At 54.0% G+C, this 17,248-nt stretch overlaps 2 protein-coding genes across 4 annotated transcripts in view; both read right to left on the minus strand.

Moving 5' to 3' along the window:
• Positions 1-7,523, minus strand: part of SAP30BP (SAP30 binding protein) — a 161,946-nt gene extending 154,423 nt beyond the window's left edge. The window contains exon 1 of the mRNA XM_050764399.1: positions 7,520-7,523. The gene's annotated coding sequence lies outside the window, so the exon portion shown is untranslated. The remainder of the gene's footprint in view (positions 1-7,519) is intronic.
• The window catches only part of LLGL2 (LLGL scribble cell polarity complex component 2), a 51,712-nt gene that overhangs the window by 19,113 nt on the left and 15,351 nt on the right, over positions 1-17,248 (minus strand). The window contains exons 1-3 of one of the 3 annotated variants that reach the window (XM_050764200.1): positions 14,778-14,917; positions 14,486-14,590; positions 1,279-1,376 (exon numbers count right to left, since the gene is read on the minus strand). In XM_050764200.1, the coding sequence (XP_050620157.1) occupies positions 1,279-1,376; positions 14,486-14,560 (173 nt within the window). In that variant the 5' untranslated portion in view covers positions 14,561-14,590; positions 14,778-14,917. Of the gene's footprint in view, positions 1-1,278; positions 1,377-14,485; positions 14,591-14,777; positions 14,918-17,248 lie in introns of those variants that run through there. The other 2 variants (XM_050764199.1, XM_050764197.1) reach the window with 2 other exon arrangements.

Here is a 17,248-nt window from a genome sequence, read left to right on the forward strand (position 1 = left end):
TTGTTTGAGCCCAGGAGTTCAAGACCAGGCTGGGCAAGATCACAAGACCCTGTCTCCACAAAAAAAAAAAAAAAAAAAAAAAAAAAAAAAAAAAAAAATTGTTTTTGAGAGAGAGTCTCGCTCTTTGTTGCCCGGGCTGGAGCACAGTGGCGCAGTCTCGGCTCACTGCAACCTCTGCCTCCCAGGTTCAAATGATTTTCCCACCTCAGCCTCCCAAGTAGCTGGGATTACAGGCATGTGCCACCACACCCTGCTAACTTTTTAAATATTTTTAGTAGAGACAGGGTTTTACCATGTTGACCAGACTGGTCTTGAACTCAAGTGATCCGCCCGCCTCAGCCTCCCAAAGTGCTGAAAAAAATTTTTTTTAATTAAAAACATTCCTAGTAACTTGCTTTTCTGGTGGTGAGGTGGGGAACTGAGGGAGGCAGGGGCACAGAAGGGCCCAGGCCTTGCTACTGACACACCAGCCAGCCACTCACTGACTGAGCATTGGCTGAGACACGGGCATCAGGTCCTTCCCCCTGGATCCACCAACACAACCCCTGCAAAACAGGTTTCTGAGCCCCCCAGCATCCTCAGCCCCTGCCCAGGACTGGGGGATTCCTGAAACCTCCAGGAGTAAGTGAGAGGGGGAAACTGAGTAAAGGGAGCAGACCACATGAATGGTCTTGAAAGGACACAAGGGACAAAATAAGCCTGTATCTCCTCAGTCTGTTTCTTTTTTTTTTTTTTTTTTTTGAGACGGAGTCTCGCTCTGCCGCCCAGGCTGGAGTGCAGTGGCCGGATCTCAGCTCACTGCAAGCTCCGCCTCCCGGGTTTACGCCATTCTCCTGCCTCAGCCTCCCCAGTAGCTGGGACTACAGGCGCCCGCCACCTCGCCCAGCTAGTTTTTTTGTATTTTTTAGTAGAGACGGGGTTTCACCATGTTAGCCAGGATGGTCTCGATCTCCCGACCTCGTGATCCGCCCGTCTCAGCCTCCCAAAGTGCTGGGATTACAGGCTTGAGCCACCGCGCCCGGCCCTCCTCAGTCTGTTTCAAACCTCACTGTCCTCCTGCAAAGGACAGGGTCACATCCCACCATGCCCAGGTGCCCACTCCACCATCAACCATACCCACCTCATTTTGGAATAAAATCATGTCCAAAGCTGGAAATCAGGAAAGTCTCTCATTTTATCCCAACAGCCCATGGGCAAGGAAGGAAAAAAAGATGTCCTTCCCCAAATCTCACCCACCCCAAGGCCCTGCCCGGCTGGGAGTGAGGGGACGGAGGATACAGCTTGATGGCTCCAGAACGGGTGCCGATGGCCAGGATGCGCAGGGACGGGCTGTAGCCGAGGGCGCTTGGCTGGTGCGGGAAGCCATGCTCCACCGTCTGCAACGAGAAGCACGCGGGGTGGGCCTGCAGACCTCTCCCCTTCATGCCACCATGGCTGCCGGAGCTGCAGCACTGGAGGACGCCAGCAGGAAGCAGGGATTCGGAACCTTTCAGGTTCCTCCCCGACACCTGAGTGTTGGAGCCTAACCCAAACTTACCAGGCCCCACCCCCAGTCCCTTTGTGACTCTGCCCTTGGCCTCATTGCCACTCCTTCAAGCTCATCCTCCTGGATGCCACGCCAGCCTCTCGATGCTCTCCAGGAACTGATTTGGTGTCTCCACCACATGCGCCCTGGGTGACGGACCCAGCCCTCCTCAGTGGCATGGGGGCCTTATGGATGTGGGGTGGGGAAAGTAGGGGGAGTTTGGAGCAATGGAGACACTGGTCTCTCGGGAGAAAAGCTTGGTTGCACCGCAGCTCCGGGCTCACCCGGGGGCCCAGAGTACCGCGGAGGCTCTGACCTGCTCTGGGCTCTTCCAGGTCCCTCCAGGCCCTAGTCAGCTGGGTCTCATAGGCTCTTACTGTCACTGAGTTTCAACCATCTTTCCAGAAAGGGAATTCCTGGAATGTCGTTGCAGATACGTGTTTTTTCATTTATTACAGAAGTAATACACACACACTGTGAAAAACTTGGGAGGTATAAAGACGTTTAAGAACAAAAATTACCCAGACTCCCACAACCAGAAGTAACCCTTGCTAACACCTCAGTGTAAGTCCTTTGAGTCTTCTGCACTTGTGAATGTTTGCACAATTTATTTTTTTTTTTTTTGAGACGGAGTCTCGCTCTGTCACCCAGACTGGAGTGCAGTGGCCGGATCTCGGCTCACTGCAAGCTCCGCCTCCTGAGTTCATGCCGTTCTCCTGCCTCAGCCTCCGGAGTAGCTGGGACTACAGGCGCCCGTCACAGTGCCAGGCTAAATTTTTTTTTTATTTTCAGTAGAAACGGGGTTTCACCGTGTTAGCCAGGATGGTCTTCATCTCCTGACCTCGTGATCCACCCGTCTCGGCCTCCCAAAGTGCTGGGATTACAGGCGTGAGCCACCGCGCCCAGCCTCATGTCTATATTTAGAAAAATATAATTGGGATCATGCCATATGGATATACATATACAAGTTAATGTACAGGTATAGCTTTGCAGCCTGTTTTCCTACTTACAGCCAGCCAAGGTTGTTAAAAGCTTGAAAATGACTTTAAAAAACATTTTATTTATTTATTTATTTTTGAGATGCAGTCTCGCTCTGTCGCCCAGGCTGGAGTGCAGTAGCGCGATCTCGGCTCACTGTAAGCTTCGCCTCCCAGGTTCACACCATTCTCATGCCTCAGTCTCCCGAGTAGTTGGGACTATAGGTGCCTGCCAGCACGCCTGGCTAATTTTTTTGTATTTTTAGTAGAGATGGGGTTTCACCACGTTAGCCAGGATAGTCTTCATCTCCTGACCTCGCAATCCACCCACCTCGGCCTCCCATAGTGCTGGGATTATAGGTGTGAGCCACTGCGCCTGGCATAAAAAAAATTTTTTTTTTTTTTTGAGGGTCTTTCTCTGTTTCCCAGGCTGGGTGCTGTGGCGTGATTTCGGCTCACTGTAGCCTTGGCCTCACAGGCTCAAGCGATCCTCCCACCCCAGCCTCCCAAGTAGCTGAGGCTACAGGCAGGCACCACCATGCCCGCCACGCCTGGCTACTTTTTAATTTTTGGTAGAGACAGGTACTCGTCATGTTGCCCAGCCTGGTCTTGACCTCCTAGACTCAAGAGATCCTCCTGCCTTGGCCTCCCAAAGTGCTGGGATTATAGGCGTGAGTCACTGCAACCTGCCTAAAATGACTTTTTTTTTTGTTTGAGACAGAGTTTTGCTCATCACCCAGCCTAGAGTGGGTGATCTCGGCTCGCTGCAAACTCTGCCTCCCAGGTTCAAGCGATTCTCCTGCCTCAGCCTCCTCAGGAGCTAGGATTACAGGCATGTGCCACTATGCCTGGCTAATTTTTGTATTTTTAGTATTTTTAGTAGAGATAGGGTTTCATCATGTTGGCCAGGCTGGTCTTGACCTCAAGTGATCTGCCCGCCTCGGCCTCCCAAAGTGTTGGGATTACAGGTGTGAGCCATCATACCCGGCCTAAAATGACTTTTAAAACAGCTAAAGAATATTCTTTACCAGGAGATGCCCTAACTCACCAGGGGTTTATTGTTGAGTATTTACTTTGTTGCTAGAGGGTTTGCAATCACAACCATGTTGATGGCATTCTTGGACTCCTATCTTTGTCTGCAACACTTGAGAATTTCCTGGGGCAGATGTCCCAGGGATAGAATTGTGGGTTAAGAAAGGTATGAACATAAACGCTACAAATTTCGAGTGATAAACCATCTTCAAGAAGGTTTTTAGTTCAGTTTTTTAATCAGTTACCCCAATCTGACCCCCACCTCCCACCCCAGGGGATAGTGGCCCTGCAGAGCTAGGTGACAACAGCACACAGCAATGCTATGTCAACTGGTTGCTTTAAAGACTTGAAACAAAAAACAACCACAGAGACTCTGCCCTGCAGAAAAAGGTCCCAAGAATGAGGCAGCCTCCTTAGGCCCTGGGCTCTCCTACTTTGCAGCCCTACCAGGCCTCAAAGCAGCAGAAAGTTCCTGTTGAGATCTAGCAATGATAGCTTAGCAAACCCAATTGCTACTTGCCTCCCCCATCAGTCAGTCTAGTCCAATGGCTCTCACAAGGAATCCCATACTGGGGTCAGGCAGGGAGGAAAGCTCCAACAAGTGCCTATTTTGGGGGATGCCTGGGTACAAAAAGGTCAGAGGATGGGCCGGGGTGCCTCAGGCCTGGCTCTTTGCCAGGAACATGGCCTGCCCTGTAAACGGTCATACCTGAATGGGATAGCCAGGGGGCCAGATAGGGCCCAGCAGCGGCCCCCAGGCCAGCCCAGCTCCCTGCTCAGCTATGCGAAAAATGCAGAGCCTGGAGAAGCCCTGGATAGAGATAACTGTCTGGAATGTAAACATTTCCCAGGAAAAGGGGAGTAGACAGCAGAATAGGATGTGCAGGAGAAGCTCCCACAGGGGCCCCGCCAGACTTCAGCGAGCCCCAGGTTGCTGGGGCCTCAGGAAGTCAGCAGCCGGAGCTGCCTCCCCGGGACAGAAGCACTTTCCCAGCAGCAGAGGTAGCTCAGGGAACAGCCTCTGGAATTTGGAGGACTCTGGTGGAAACGCCCCACAGGAGCCCGCTGGACTGGCCAGGAGCAGGCCTCACGCCCCGAGCAGCCCAGAGCCCAGAACGGTAGCCAGGAGCCCCATGGGGCCACCAAGTACTTGCAGTATGGCTCATGTCACCAACGAGGGTTAAGTCAGTTCTTGGAAACCCTTCAAGTATGTCTGGAACAACTCAGGTTCTAGAAGAACAGGGGCTAGACAAAGGCAGGCCACGCTTCAAATTCCCTTTTCCCACTGTAAATCGTCCAAATTCTAAATACGGATCTAGTACTTCCAAAAAAGATTTAATGTCTGAATTGAGATGTGACGTAAGTGTAAAATACACCTAGATTTCACAGATTTAGCATTCAAAAAAACAAATTGAAAAAATCTCATTAGTAAGTTAATCACATGTCAAAATATTTTGTATATGTTGGATTAAAAGGAATATATACTTTTTTTTTTTGAGACAGGGTCGCGCCTGTCACCCAGACTGGAATACAGTGGCACGATCACAGCTCACTGCAACCTATGCCTCCCAGGTTCAAGTGATCCTCCTGCCTCAGCCTCCCGAGGAGCTGGGACTACAGGCGCACACCACCATGCCCAGCTAATTTTTGTATTTTTAATAGAGACGGGGTTTCACCATGTTGGCCAGGCTGGTCTCAAACTCCTGGCCTCAAATGATCCACCGGCCTCAGCCTTCCAGAGTGCCAGAGTGCTAGAGTGCTAGGATTACAGGCATGAGCCACCGTGACCAGCTGGAATATAGGATTAAAATTAATTTCACTTGTTTAAATAATTTTATAATGCAGCTTCTAGATTTTTTTTGTTTTTAAGACAGAGTCTCCCTCTGTCACCCAATTGGAGTGCAGTGGAGATCTCAGCTCACTGCAACCTCCTCCTCCCAGGTTCAAGCGATTCTCCTGCCTAACCCTCCCAAGTAGCTGAGACTACAGGCATGCACCACCACACCGGGCTAATTTTTGCATTTTTAGTAGAGATGGGGGTTTCACCATGTTGGCCAGGCTGGTCTCGAACTCCTGACTTTAAGTGATCTGCTCACCTTGACCTCCCAAAGTTCTGGGATTACAAGTGTGAGCCACCACACCAAGCCAGAATATATAATTAAAATTAAATTCACGTATTTAAATAATCTTACAATGCAGCTTCTAGGAAATTTTAAATCACATGTGGCTCATATTATATTCCTACTGGCCTCGACAAGTCCACGCATCAGCAGAAGGCCAGGCCAGAGAAAACAGCCTGTAAGTTTTTGCTGGACTCTCAGGCCACGTCAAAAGCGGACAGTTCTCTTAACATTTCACCGGAGTCACTACTCCCGCTTTGGCTCTGCATCTTTCCTCTAACTCAGAGGAAGACAAAGGGTTGGGCCCATCCTTCAACTACTCACATTAATTCCTCATTCCCTTCAAGCCTTAGAGATACTGTGGCCACCCCTCCCTCCCATCCCCACCTTCTTTTCCAAAGGCTGATTTAGAACAGGGTCAGTGAGTCAGACCCACGAAGCTTTGTATCCCTTCCTGCCACATACAAGGCATCTGGTCGTGGGTGAGCTGCTGGGCCTCCCAGAACTTCACTTCTCATCGAATAAACGGGATGGTACAGGTGACTGCACTGGGCAGAGCTGTCCTCGGATTGGAGATGATGGACCTGAGGCCACCTCGCAGCACACAAAAAGGCCTCTGCTTCCTTCCAAGGCTCCCATTGTTCCATAGTATCACCTTGGGTACTTCTCCAAGTTGGCAACTCTGGAGGGACCAGGGCTCCCCCAAAACCAAAATAAGGGCAGTGACCTTCACAGCGACTCTACCTGGACAGGGCCAAGAGAGTGGGTTCACATGTAAATGACGTGTCTCCCAGGGAATTCCCCAGGTCGGGGAGGGGAGGATCCAGCCTACCTGGCTCTGCCCACAGATGATACCTGGCTCAGGTGACCTCTGCCAAGGGAGGACAGAGGTCCTTGACAGGGGTCTGGGCAGTCCTACGAGGACAGGGGCTCGGGCTGGGCAGAGAGGCAGGGGAGCCCTAGGTTATTTATGGGAAGCCCAAGGGATCTTGTTGGATTGGGATTTTGGAACAGGACTAAGAGCAGTTAATAGAAGGGACAGGGAGGAGCTAGAAACCCAGGGCCTAGCGTCCTGAGGAAACCAGTCAGGGAAAGGATGAAGGCTCCGTGGGCACCTCTGGCTGTGCCCCAGTTGCCCCCTACTTTGTATTTTTTTTTTTTTTTTTTTTTTTTTTTTTTTTTTGAGACGGAGTCTCGCTCTGTCGCCCAGGCTGGAGTGCAGTGGCGCAATCTCGGCTCACTGCAAGCTCCGCCTCCCGGGTTCACGCCATTCTCCTGCCTCAGCCTCCCGAGTAGCTGGGACTACAGGCGCCCGCCCCTGCGCCCGGCTAATTTTTTCCCTTTTTAGTAGAGACGGGGTTTCACCATGGTCTCGATCTCCTGACCTTGTGATCCGCCCACCTCGGCCTCCCAAAGTGCTGGGATTACAGGCGTGAGCCACCACGCCCGGCCTGTATTTTTTTGTTTTTTTTTGAGACTCACTCTGTTGCCCAGGCTGGAGTGCAGTGGTGCGATCTCAGCTCACTGTAACCTCCGCCCCCCCGGGCTCAAGTGATCTACCTCAGTCTCCTGAATAGCTGGAACTACAGGCATGCACCACCACAACTGGCTAATTTTTTGTATTTTTTGTAGAGATGAGGTTTCACTATGTTGCCCAGGCTGGTTTTGAACTCCTGGAGTCAAGTGATCCAACTGCCTCAGCCTCCCAAAGTGCTGGGATTATAGGTGTAAGCCACCGTGCCTGGCCTGCGCCTTACTTTGGTGCCCTTCCCAGCCCCTGGCTATCCTACCTCCAACTCCTACCAGCCTTGTAAGGCTCAGCTTCCCTGCTGGTGAACAAGCTCTATATCACTTAGGTGGCGACTCCCCCCTTGTTTAGGGTTCAGAACAGCTCCAGGTCCCTGTTAGAGGGAGTGCATATGGCCTCCCGGAAAGAAGGTACCCACCTGAGCACAGGAGGTTGCGCTCAGCCCCAGGGCTGCCTTCCTGCAAAGATACACACAGCAACCCTGAATCATGGCTGCACTCAGGACAGAGGGCAGGACGGGGAACAGCCCCTGGGTGGTCAGGGAATTCCAAGACCAGTCCTCCCCAGCTATTCTAGGACCCTAGCTATCCCTCTTCAGATTCAAACCAGGAGGCTGACCAAAGCCTGGCAGCCACTGGGGCCTCCTGAGCATAGCATCCAGCCTACCTGGCCCCGCCCACATCTGATACCTGGCTCAGGTGACCTCTGCCAAAGGAGGAGAGAACAATGAACTCTTTTGACAGGGGGGCTGGGAAAGGAGAGCAAAGACTTGCAGAAGCCGCCAGACTGCAACATTAGCCTGGAGTGGGAGAGAAGGCCCCTCCCAGGTCTCTCCCGGGCTCTGGGACTCCTTTGCAGGTCCCGGAAGGGGAGGGAGTGGGCAAAGTCTGGTTGTCAGAGACAGCGGGGCCTTCATCCTGACTGCAGCCAGAGAGGACCCTGCCCAAGGGCTAGGACCCGAGGAGTCCCTGGCACTCCTCAGGGGGTTGGAAGAAGGGAGTGGCGGGGACCAGACCCTCGGAGGCTGCCCAGGGCTGTGGGGGAGCACGCCCGCCTGGCTGGGCCACTCTGCCCGATACTGGCTGGGTGTGGCCAGCTCAGATTCCTGGCAGTGGCAGCAGCCTGGCCCTCCCTGTGTGGCTGCTGTCACCTGACACCAGGGGCCCAGCCATGCAAAAGCCAATACAGAACAACCTGGCCCTCCGCAGGGGCTGCTGGCTCAGGAACGCACTGTTTGTTCAGGGCCTAAGGGGACAGGGGAGGGTGGGCACGGGCAGGGAAGGCCCAGGCAGGTGCTTCTGTGGCAGCCTGGCAAGCACAGCAGCCTGTTTGCCCTGATGGGTGTGGCTGCTTGGGGTGTGCCTGGGTTTGGCCGAGGGGAGGAGCTGGCTGTGAGCAGTTGTCTAGGAACGGGTTTTACCTTGACTTCTCCAGCAGCACTTCCTCCCTCCTGAGGTCCCATGGTTCCTTCCCTTGGTCCTCAGTGGCCCTGTCCTGGTGCTGCAGCTGACTTGTCTGTCTGTCCATCCCTCCAATGGGCTTGAGGGCCCACCATATATAGCAACTTCACTGCCACTTCACTGGCAAAGTAAACTGTGGTGTGAAGAGAGGTGAAGCCACCGCTCTGAGGCCACACAGCCAAACGGCAGGTGGAACCAGGACGTCCTCACCCCAGCCAGTGCCCCCCAAGATATGCTCCAGCTGTGCAAGCCCTGCAGACCTCAGTCTCCTCCCCTGCAGAATGGGAGCAACACCCATCCTGAGTTGTTGTGAGTGTGACACCACGACAAGGCAAGTCCTGGTAAGGCGTCGACCTGTGTCAGGGACCGTTTGAAGCAATTACACTCCCTTAGGATCATTATGATGCTGTTGGAGCTCAGGACATACCAACCCAAAACACCACTATAGCAGACCAGAATGTGCTACCCCCAAAATAAACTTTTTTTTTTTTTTTTTTTTTTTTGAGACGGAGTCTTGCTCTGTCACCCAGGCTGGAGTGCAGTGGCCGGATCTCAGCTCACTGCAAGCTCTGCCTCCCGGGTTTACGCCATTCTCCTGCCTCAGCCTCCCGAGTAGCTGGGACTACAGGCGCCCGCCACCGCGCCCAGCTAGTTTTTTGTATTTTTAGTAGAGACGGGGTTTCACCGTGTTAGCCAGGATGGTCTCGATCTCCTGACCTCGTGATCCGCCCGCCTCGGCCTCCCAAAGTGCTGGGATTACAGGCTTGAGCCACCGCGCCTGGCCAAATAAACTTCTTTGGCTTTTTTTTTTTTTTTTTTGAGACAGAATCTTGCTCTGTCACCCAGGCTGGAGTGCAGTGGCACGATCTCAGCTCACTGCAACTTCCGCCTCCTGGGTTCAAGTGATTCTCCTGCCTCACCTTCTCAAGTAGCTGGGATTACAGGCGTATACCACAATGCCCAGCTAGTTTTTGTATTTTTAGTAGAGACAGGGTTTCATCATGTTAGCCAGGCTGATTTCGAACTCCTGACCTCAGGTGATCCACCTGCCTCAGCCTCCCAAACTGCTGAGATTACAGGCATGACACACGGCGCCTGGCCATTTCTTTGGCATACTTTGATCTGGTTATTCTCAGAAAGTGCAGACATGGGAGTAGCTCTGAAAAGCTGTCCTTTAGCCGGGTGTGGTGGTACATGTCTGTAATCCCAGCTACACGGGAGGCTGAGGCTGGAGAATCACTTGAACCCAGGAGGCAGAGGTTGTGGTGAGCTGACATCGCACCATTGCACTCCAGCCTGGGCAACAAGAGCAAAACTCTGTCTCAAATTAAAAAAAAAAAAAAAAAAGGAAAAGAAAAGAAAAGCTGCCATTTTGTAAAAGAAATTTACATCCACAAAGGAAACCTACATTAGTCAAGTACAGGCTGAATACCTACATTAGTCAAGTACAGGCTGAATATCCCTCATCTAACATGATTGGGGCTACAGTGTTTTAGATTTCAGAATCTTTTGGATTTTGGAATATTTACATTATATTTATCAGTCAAGCATCCCAAATCCAAAATTTCAAAATCTGCAATGCTCCAATGAGCACTCCCTTTCAGTGTCATGTTGGCACTTCAAAAACTCAGATTTTGGAGCATTTCGGATTTCAGATTTTCTGATCATGTGGGCTCAGCCCATATCTGTATCAGGAAGAAGGCTTCTCCAACGCAACTTTTATTACCAAGAGCCCTTCTCTGCATAACAAGACAACCTTCAGTCACCATACACTTCCTCCCCTCACCTTCCTATAACCTGGTCACACCCCACCCCAGTCATTTATTATTATTATTTTTTGACACAGGGTCTCACTCTGTCACTCAGGCTAGAGTGCAGTGGGGTGATCTCGGCTCACTGCAACCTCCACCTCCGGGATTCAACTGAGTCTCCTGCCCCAGCTTCCCTAGTAGCTGGAACTACAGGCGTGGGCCACCACATCCAGCTGATTTTTATATTTTTAGTAGAGACGGGGTTTCGCTATGTTGGCCAGTCTGGTCTCTAACTCCCGACCTCACGTGATCCACCCACTTCAGCCTCCGAAAGTGCTGGGATTACAGGTGTGAGCCACTGCGCCTGGCCTCCTGTCAATTTAATTCATAGCCCAACCAAAGAACCTAGAAGGCTGGAGGGAAGCCAGTTTTTGCTCCCCTACAATGCCCATTTTACAGATGAGGAAACTAAAGAACAGACAGGTTAAGTAACGCGTCCACTGTGTCCACCGTGTCTTACACGGTGAGGAAGCAACAGACCCAGCACCTAGACCCAGGCCATGTGGCTGCAAAGTCCCTGCCCCTGACCACTACCTGGCGCCTTGGATGCCTGGCACACAGCCTTCGGTGAACTGGAGTTACCACTCTGACAGCCAGCCACTGGCACAGTTCAGAGACTGTTTGCAATCACAGATCCTCTGCAGGTACTGAAGCCAAAGAAACAGGACGTCTCCCTCTCAGGCCCCCCGGGCGATGTCCTTGCCCTCTTTGAGGCACTGGGCTTGGTGTGGGTGTAAAGGAATTGAGCCAGAAGGTGTTGGAGGAAAAGGCCAGAACTGGTTCAGAAGCCAGTGTCTACAAGCCACCTGGGATCGAGCTGCGACGGCGCCACTGTCCCAGCTGTCATAGCACCCAGCAGACTGGCCTTCCAGGACCACTGGAAGAGATGACCTGAGTTGCCAGGCATGAACGCTGTCTGGTGCCTGACCCTCACCTACACCAACAGCCCACTTGCCGCTCCAGACTCCAGCCCTGGGTATCCCACCGTCTGCTGGACCTGTCCCAAGGCTCCCCCGGCTCAACCTCAAGCCACATAACACCCACCGTAGCACGGTGCTGCTGGACACTGCGGCCGCCAGCCAGGCATGGCCTTCGATTCACGCAGGAACTCATGTAGTCCTCACACCAACTATATGGACGGAGTGGCTCTGATTATCATTATCTCAGAGGCACGTGACCTACTCAAGGTCACACAGCTGGTGAGCCAGGCAGTGGGCACCACTCACCTCCGGGCAAGTTACCTCTCCGTAAATGGAGAGCACTGTTGTTGCCACTGTGTCCAAATCAAAACGATCGAAATATATTACTTTTCCTCAAATCTGCTCTTCACTACTCCTGGCCTGGGCTCCCCCTCCCAAGACCTGGCACCACCACCCACCCAGGTCAGAACCTCCACGGTCATCCTGGACACCCACCTCCCCTCCCCGCCCCCTCTCTTTACTGCCCCATTAGCAGATCTCGGCAATCGGATGCCCTGAACCGTTCTCTATTCCATGGGTCTGAAACCAGGAGCGATTTTACCCCTCAGGAAACATTCTTAGTTGTCACATCTTGATGGGTGTGTGTGTATGTATGTGCCACTGGCATCTGGTGGGTAGGACCAGGGACACTGCTACATAATCTGCAATGCACAGCACAGCCAGCCTCAAATACCTGCGAGTGCTGAAGCGGAGAAACCCTGCTCAATCATGCCTTGTCCCCATCCCCCCCGGCTGGGCTTCCAGCCCCTTCCTTCTGGGCTGTCACCTATCTAGTCACCGCGATGACTCCTAACCACTCTGAGCTTACCTGCTTTGCCCAAACGGTAAAAACATCTCCAGGTTTATCGTTCCTATATTGTAAATGCGACCACCATTCGCTCCCTTGCTCACAACCCCCTGGGGCGGCAGGGTCAGATCAGGCCCAGATGCTGGCAGCCTCCCTGCCTCACAGCCGGGGCTGGGGAGGGGCAGAGCAGACGGGATCCCAAATCCTCCGGGATCTGGCCTCATCCTCCAATCCCACCCTGCTGGCCCCACCACACTCCCCAAGCCTGGATGAGTCTACCCTGCTCCCGAATTCCCCGGGCTCTCCCCTTCCTCTTCTCCACTCCCAGGGCCCGAAATGTCAAGCCATCAGCCTCCTCCCTCCTGCAGACTGTGAAAGTGGAGGGCAGAGGCCCAATGAGATTCCCACAGCTCTGAGCCTTGGGCCGCGGATCCAGGGGTGCTCAATGCATGCTTCTTGCATTTGAATGGAAAGAGGAAGGTAGAGCAGGAGACCCAGGAGCCTCCCTCTGCCACCCCCAGGCCTGGGAGTGGAACAATCAAGTTTGGGGACACCCCTGGGGGATAGGAGAAAGAGGGAGGGACAACTCCTCGCCCCAACTCCACCTCAGCCTCACTCAGCTGCACAGAGAGAATTTGGGGCAAGGGGGCGAGGGGGCAGGGGTGGGGGGTGTTTAGCCCTGTTTGCTGAGGCTGTCTGTCAGATTTCTGCCACTTTTTCAGAGTGAGAGACGGGACGCAGATGGGGGTCACCCAGCTCCCTTCCATCCCCTGTGGACACTGGAGCTTTGAGACCCAGCACCCATAGGCTACTCCCTCCAGAGCAAGGGTAGGAGGCTGTAGGTGTCCTGAGGCCTCCCATTCCCAACACCTGCACCCCCATATCCCAAGGCCCAAAAGTGAGCTGGCGGGAAGCACGTTGGCGTAGGAAAGCCCTAATTCCAGAGGCGAATGTCTGTGGCAAAGCTCCATCAGGGACACCAACTCCTCCCACAGGCTACGAAACCCAGAGGGAAATGGCAGGGCACCTTGGCAGCGCTGACCCACCTCTCTCAGGGAGGTCCCTCTAACCCATGACCCACCTCTCCCAACAGGGAGGTCAGGGAGGTCCCATCCAGCCCACAGCAGCAGCCAGCATTCCTGGGCCACTGTGCCTAGCACTTAAGTTACCTCATCCCACGTACGCCCTTAACAAGCCTATGGTGTGGGCGACAGCCATACGGCCATCCAGCTTCTACGTGGCAAAGTTGGGTTTGCACCTGGGGAGGCTGACTTCCACACTTCTCAAATCCAAAACAAAAATACAACCAAAGAGAATTCCTCATTCTCCACAGGGAGACATCCCTTTTCCAGACTGTCTGGTCTCATATCCACTGCTTCCTTTCGGGGGCAGGGGAGCCCAAATGGAAGCCCCCAACGAAAGCCACATGTCCAGCCCTCAGCATGCTGGGAGGGTCCTGGATCCCGGGGGGAAGAGCATCACAGTGTCCCAGTTCCTGTAGCCCACCTTCCCAGCAGAGGGGCCAAAGCACAAGTGAGAAGGTATTTATCCCCCAAGGCCCCACACAGCTCGGTGGCCCAGGAGTTTAAGAGCCACACTGCACGTCTCCTAGGTACAGGCCGGTCCTGACCTTCTCAGGCCCCAGGCTCCTGAAGGGAAGCCCCACAGGGCTTCTGGTATCCCGGGTGCAGGTTTGGGATTGGGGTAGTCCGAGGTCAACTCTGGCTCATTCTCCTGGGCACCTCTCCCCACTCACCCTGGCCAGAGCCAGTAGGAATCACGTGTTCAGCCTGCAGGGGAGCTGCATGTTCCTTCAGGGCAATTTGAGAAGGGAGAAACAGCCATGGCCTGTGACTCCAGGGCCCCAAGGGAACTGGAACATTATCACCCCTGCAGACTGCATCCTTTCATCTCACACGTCCCTAAGCCTCCATGACAACCCTCTGCCGAGGTAGGCAGGGCAGATCGTTTTATTCCCATGATACAGGTAGGGAAACTGAGGCTCGATGACGTGGGGTGACTTGCAGAGGTCACACAGCCAGTGAAAGCCTTGGGATGAGAAGTCCCAACTCGTGAGGGCAACCCATTCCTCTTTCCCATAAAAGCCCTTTAACCAGGCCCCATTTCCAAAGTCTAAGTCCCAAGAGGCACTGCAGGCAGCCACATAAGAGCTGTACCTTAATCCAGGTAAGAGATGCCTCAGCCCCAGCCTAAGCCACCTGGCCCAAAACCTGGGGGTCATCTTCCCTGCTCTCCCTAACTTACCTTGTTAAACTGGAACAGGTCCCGCTTGAGCCTCTCCCGCACAGGGTCGTGCCCTGGCCTCAGGAACCGCCTCATTGTGCTTAGTCTGCAGCCCCCACTGGAGACCTGGAGAAACAGAAGGAGTTGCAGGGGCCTGTCCTGGCACTCAGGTATCGATTAGGCCCGGTCCACACAGTGGAGCGGGGCCTCTCTCTCCGAGTCCAGTAGGCAGCCACCGTGGGGCCAGGCCAACTTCACAGTGACCGCCCATGCACCCTGGCTTCCCCACGCTCAGATCCAGAGGCCGGCCCACCTCAGGGCTGAAGGCTCTCACCACCTGTGGCCTTCTAATGGGGGCAGGAAAAGCTGGGGGAGGAAGCCATTTAGCCTGGCTTTATAAGCACAAGGAGGGCCGGCGGGCCCTGAGGTTAATTAGCTTAATTGTTAACCTGTTTTCCGAGAAACCATGAAACTCCAGCTAAGCAGAAAGGGAAACTTCACAAGCCTCTTCCTCTCAAGTCTTTTGGAAGGTAGAAACACCAAGCCCATCCTTCCCAAATCAGAGCCCGAGTCAGGCAGGGGTGAGGCCTGTAGTGACTCCAGGCCAGGCCACAGGCAAACGCTTCCTCCTTCTGACCTCGGGGAAGGCTGTCCAGGGACCCTCGGCCTCAGCCCCTCCGACCAGCCACAGCTACGAGGAACTCGAGTGGGCACGGGTGGCACAGGGCACTCAGTCAGGGGGTGCTGGCCCCTGCCACCATGCCCGGGGTCTCTGCCAGTCCTGTCCCCTCTCTCTGGCTAGCCCCAGTCCAGCTTCCCTGTGCTCTCATGGGGTGTGCTCAGAAAGGTTCTCTTTCCCATGGGCCCAAGTGGAGAATAATCAGGAGAAATCTGCTCCCAATAAAGAAACCAGCTCAAGGCCCCCAAACTCTCCGCCCACCATAGAATCCATTCCCAGCCCAGGGGGAAACTATTTCTGGATTATCCTTGGGGGAAGGGGAAGGAGTCTCTGTGCTCCAGCTTCTGCCTTCCAGTAGCTCAGCCTCCTGCTGACCATAGGACAGCAAGGCCCATCCTTGGGAAACACAGACAAGGCCCACCCTGGGCACAGCTCCGTCCACTCCCAGCAGGATGGGGGAAGGAAGCGGATTCAGGCCCCACCCTGGAGGCGCATACTCCAGTCAGGGGCAGGTAGAGACAGGGCAGCCTAGTGTTGAGTGCTCGGACTGCAGGAGGGAGAGGGAACACCTGGCCCAAAGTGGGGAGGGCAGGTCATATTCGAGAAGAAGGCATCTAAGCTGAGGTTTGAAGGAATTCTGGTTCTTGGGAGGGGGCAAAAATTAACCGTCAGATCAGGACTTTGCATATGATAGGATCCCATGTGATCTGGGCAGGGTGGGAGAAGGTAGGTAACGTGGGTGGCAGAGTTGGGGTGTCTTCGGGCAGAGGAACCGAGGGCTTGCTATGCTGGCAGGGTGACCTGATTTTGCAAAATCACACTGAAAAAGAGGCAGTCTTGTAATCCCAGCACTTTCGGAGGCCGAGGCACGTGGATCACATGAGGTCAAGAGTTTGAGACCAGCCTGGCCAGCATGGTGAAACCTTGTCTCTACTAAAAATACAAAAGTTAGCCACATGTGGTGATGGACGCCTGTAATCCCAGCTATTTGGGAGGCTAAGGCAGGAGATTTGCTAGAACCCAAGAGGCGGAGGTTGCAGTGAGCCAAGATCAGGCCATTGCACTCCAGCCTGGGCAACAGAGCAAAAACAACGTCTCAAAAAAAAAAAAAAGAAGCAGAGCCATATCCCCCTTGAGTGAAAGGATCTGCAGGGTCAGTTACCTCAAAAACGAACACCAGGAACCAGCCCCTGGAGCGTTGTCACCTTCTGGGGAAACTGAAAAAGAGGGTCAGTCCAGGACGTTCCTGCCTTCACATTTTGGAGGAGTCAGACCAGAGATGGGGACCAGAGGTGGGGCTCCCACTTTGCTGGGGCAGAGCAGGTGGCCGGGAAACTCCCAGGGCCCACTTGATCCAAGGTCCCAAGGCCGTTCAGAGAACAGGCACCGGAAAGCCCCGAGGGCTGCTGGAATGGAAGTGAGGGGACACCGGATCTGCCGGCCCAGCGTTCCAGCCTGGGGGAGGGCAGCTCACGCTCATAAACCAGCTGGACTCCTGGAGGGTTCACACCCCCACCCGGGGCCCAGGCCAAGGTCACTGGGTCAGAAGTCAGAGGAAGCTTGGTGGGGGCTCCCTGGAGAGCGACCACAGCCTGCAGACTCCAGGGAGGGGACAAGAGGGCACAGGGTCATTCGTGCCAAAGACTCCACACAGGCTTAAAGGTGACAAGGCAGAACTGGGGGCTGGGAGAAGGTGCCGGTAGGAAGGAGGAAGACAGGGTGTACCAATGGCATCAGGAGGACCCCACCGGGTCAGGAGGGCACAGACACTGAGCACCGCCCACCCACCCAAATGCTCCCTGGAGCACCTGCCATGCAGCAGGGAGTGAGTGTACCACACCCTCTGCATCCTATTCCGTTTAAAACATTTTGCTCTAATCCCAGTGCTTTGGGAGGCCGAGGCGGGAGGATCACGAGGTCAGGAGATAGAGACCATCCTGGCCAACACGGTGAAACCCTGTCTCTACTAAAAATATAAAAAATTACCCGGGCGCAGTGGTGGGTGCCTGCAGTCCCAGCTACTCAGGAGACTGAGGCAGGAGAATGGCGTGAACCTGGGAAGCGGAGCTTGCAGTGAGCCGAGCTCACACCACTGCACTCCAGCC

The sequence above is a fragment of the Macaca thibetana genome, chromosome 16 (assembly GCF_024542745.1).
Source record: "Macaca thibetana thibetana isolate TM-01 chromosome 16, ASM2454274v1, whole genome shotgun sequence".
In the NCBI taxonomy this organism is placed as follows: Eukaryota; Metazoa; Chordata; class Mammalia; order Primates; family Cercopithecidae; genus Macaca; species Macaca thibetana.